Here is a 2,824-nt window from a genome sequence, read left to right on the forward strand (position 1 = left end):
ATTCCTGTGCATTTCCTGTGACTCTCCCCTAAGAATTGTTCCAGTTAAGGCAAAAATGAGAAAGGATCAACCTAGGTAAAACTAACTTTGGATGAAAACCCAGATTTGTATTTAGGAGATCAGCATAAAAATGGTAAAATACAGAAAAACAGCCCAAGAAATGCAGTATGATTTTAGTCATTTTGCTTAGAAATGTGGGCTTCCCTGGTGGCTCAGCTGTAAAGAATCCACCTTCAGTGTGGGAGACCTGGGTTTGATTCTTGGGTTGGGAAGATCCCCTGGAGAAGGAAAAGGCTACCCACTCCAGTATTCTGGCCTGGAGAATTCCATGGACTGTATATAGTCCATGGGGTTGCAAAGAGTCGGACACGACTGAGCGACTTTCATGTTCTCTTTCCTTAGAAATGTAATGTTGCCAGAATTTAGTGGGTGATGTAGAATGGAGTCTCCACCACATTTCAGATACCCCCAAATCCTTATCTTTCCCTGAGCCTGAGTTGAGTCTGCTGAGATTAGGGAGGGAGCATTTGATATAGAGATGTGTACTAGACAAGTGTCTATCTTGACTGTTTCCACATTCCTGGATGAAGGCTAAGCAGGGTACACATACCTAAGCCGCCCTCCTTAGATATGGGAGACTGATCTTTGTACTTTTCCATCTGAATGGTTTTAATTAAGAAAAACTCTGGCTTCCAGTCTCATAAAGTATCGTTAATTTTCCCTGACAAAAGGCTGTACCTTTGTATGTGAGCTCAGGCTAGCACAGAGGAGAAAGGCTGGATCCACTATCCCAAGAGAACTTTTCTAGACGGCACAAGAAATTGAAGTCCATAAACCAGGGCTTCCCTGGTGGCTCAGCGGTAAAGAATCCACCTGCAATGCAGGAGATGCAGCAGGGGCCATGGGTTTGATCCCTGGGTCGGGAAGATTCCCCTGGAGAAGGAAATGGCTACCCACTCCAGTATTCTTGCCTGGAAAACCCCATGGACAGAAGCGTCTGGCGGGTTACAATCCCATGATGTCACAAAGAGTCAGACGTGACAGAAGACACACATCTTCATTATCAGTTGACCAAGCATCCACATGAACTCCTGTTGCTGAGTCAGGAAAAAGCCCCAGGGCTCCCAAAAGACCACCCTGGCTGGCTGTCTCTGACTTTCTTACTGCTCTGGTCCATTTTCTCCACATCTACTCAGCATTCCACTGACCTGAAACAGAGTCGCCTCCGGCATAATGAATTAGCTTTCTGTGCCCCATCAGCTTTCAGTGTTATGATAATCATCAGTAGTACTCCACTAGCTTTTCTGTTTGGTAGGAGAGGTACCTCACCTGACCCATCCAGGTAAGGAACTGCTGGGTCCAGTGCTAGGAAGCCTCAGAGATAAACTCCTCTTCCATCACTCTGCCTTGCTCTTCAAAACAATTACTTGTTAACTGAAGAACAACTCTCGAGGCCACCCAGGTGGCCAGCAGGACTGACCACTGTTCTTTTCTCCCATCACAGCGCCACTTAGCCCCAGAAGTGTTTCGGGAAATCTTTGGAATGTCCATCCAGGAGTTTGACAAGTTACCTCTTTGGAGACGCAACGACATGAAGAAAAAAGCAAAACTCTTCTGAGTCCCACACGTAGACAGCCATTAGGAGAAGGACTGACCACGGCGGGGACACATAGGATGTTGAATTAAGGCCCAAACTTGATTGGAGCATTTGCAAACTATAGTCCCTCAGCAACAGCCAAAAGGGAAAAATCTGATTAAAACACCCATGAGCCAAATATGGGGCCAGCCCACGGCCACACTCGCCCAGAAGCAGTGGGGTAGAAATGTCTGTGTTTCCACGCTGGACATTAGCGTTCACCTGTGACCTTTTTCCATCACCTTGTGTCCACAACAGGAGCTACTTCTTTCATTTTCTTTCAACTGTTATCCAACAGTAGTGCGTCTGTATGAATAAGAGCCAGCAAGTGCCCTTAAGATGCCGCATGGGCAAGCAGTTGTAATAATTCCAAAGTATGAATATATTTATCTTGTAGCGCCTTGGCTGAGAAGCAAGAGCCCGGGGACAGGTCCACGTGGCAGCAGCCTTTGCCTCTTTCCTCACTGGCCTCCTGCAGTGCTGCCCGGGCCTCAGTGGGATGGACAGCAGGGTCGGGCTCCCCAGGAGCTCTGTTTCAGTAGCCACCAAAGGCATTTTTAAAAAGCTCCTCGTTCCCTACTGTTTGCTAGGACCCAACTTGGCAAGTTACTTAGCTGTTGCTAAAAAAAAAAAAAAAAAATTAAGAGGAAAAAGGAATGGATGAAAATTCTCCTTTAACCCTTTTCTACTTCAGGAAATATGTTCCTCCCCACCAAGGACAAGAGCTGTCTCAGCCCCCAGCCCTCTACTCTCACAAAGGAAAGAAAGGGAAAGATTGTCTCCTGATTGGCCCAGTTGGATACTGTTAGATGAGTTTGGTCCAAAGGCCATAGCCCTCTTGACCAAAAAAAAAAAATTCTGTGTCTTCCCAATGCAAGTTTCCCAGCCCAGCTTCCTCTTCTTTCTATCCAGCATCCTATATATCACACGAAGCCCTCGATGATTTTGAGTTCTTTAAGGTCTTTTCAGTAGTAGGCTAAGGAAAGGCAGGTTTTTCTCTTTGAAAGCTCTGAAACTCAAGGGCGATGGCCCCCAACTGATTTAATTTGGTCTTTTCAGCTTTCTTGCCTAGCTCTGTTGACTTCCTGATACGTGTGTGTGTGTGTATGTGTGTGTTCGTGTTTTCACTCACCCATGACAGTTTGGGGAGTCTGCATGTGCTTTTAAATTTCACTCCTGCTTGAAGGT

General features: G+C 46.2%; 1 protein-coding gene across 1 annotated transcript in view; it reads left to right on the top strand.

Annotated features, from left to right (window-relative positions):
* Nucleotides 1-2,276, top strand: part of ABLIM1 (actin binding LIM protein 1) — a 216,003-nt gene extending 213,727 nt beyond the window's left edge. The window contains exon 25 of the mRNA XM_010859295.1: nucleotides 1,505-2,276. Within this exon, the coding sequence (XP_010857597.1) occupies nucleotides 1,505-1,618 (114 nt within the window). The 3' untranslated portion in view covers nucleotides 1,619-2,276. The remainder of the gene's footprint in view (nucleotides 1-1,504) is intronic.
* The last annotated feature ends 548 nt before the right edge of the window (nucleotides 2,277-2,824 follow it).

The sequence above is a fragment of the Bison bison genome, unplaced genomic scaffold, assembly GCF_000754665.1.
Source record: "Bison bison bison isolate TAMUID 2011002044 unplaced genomic scaffold, Bison_UMD1.0 scf7180017864456, whole genome shotgun sequence".
Taxonomy (NCBI): Eukaryota; Metazoa; Chordata; class Mammalia; order Artiodactyla; family Bovidae; genus Bison; species Bison bison.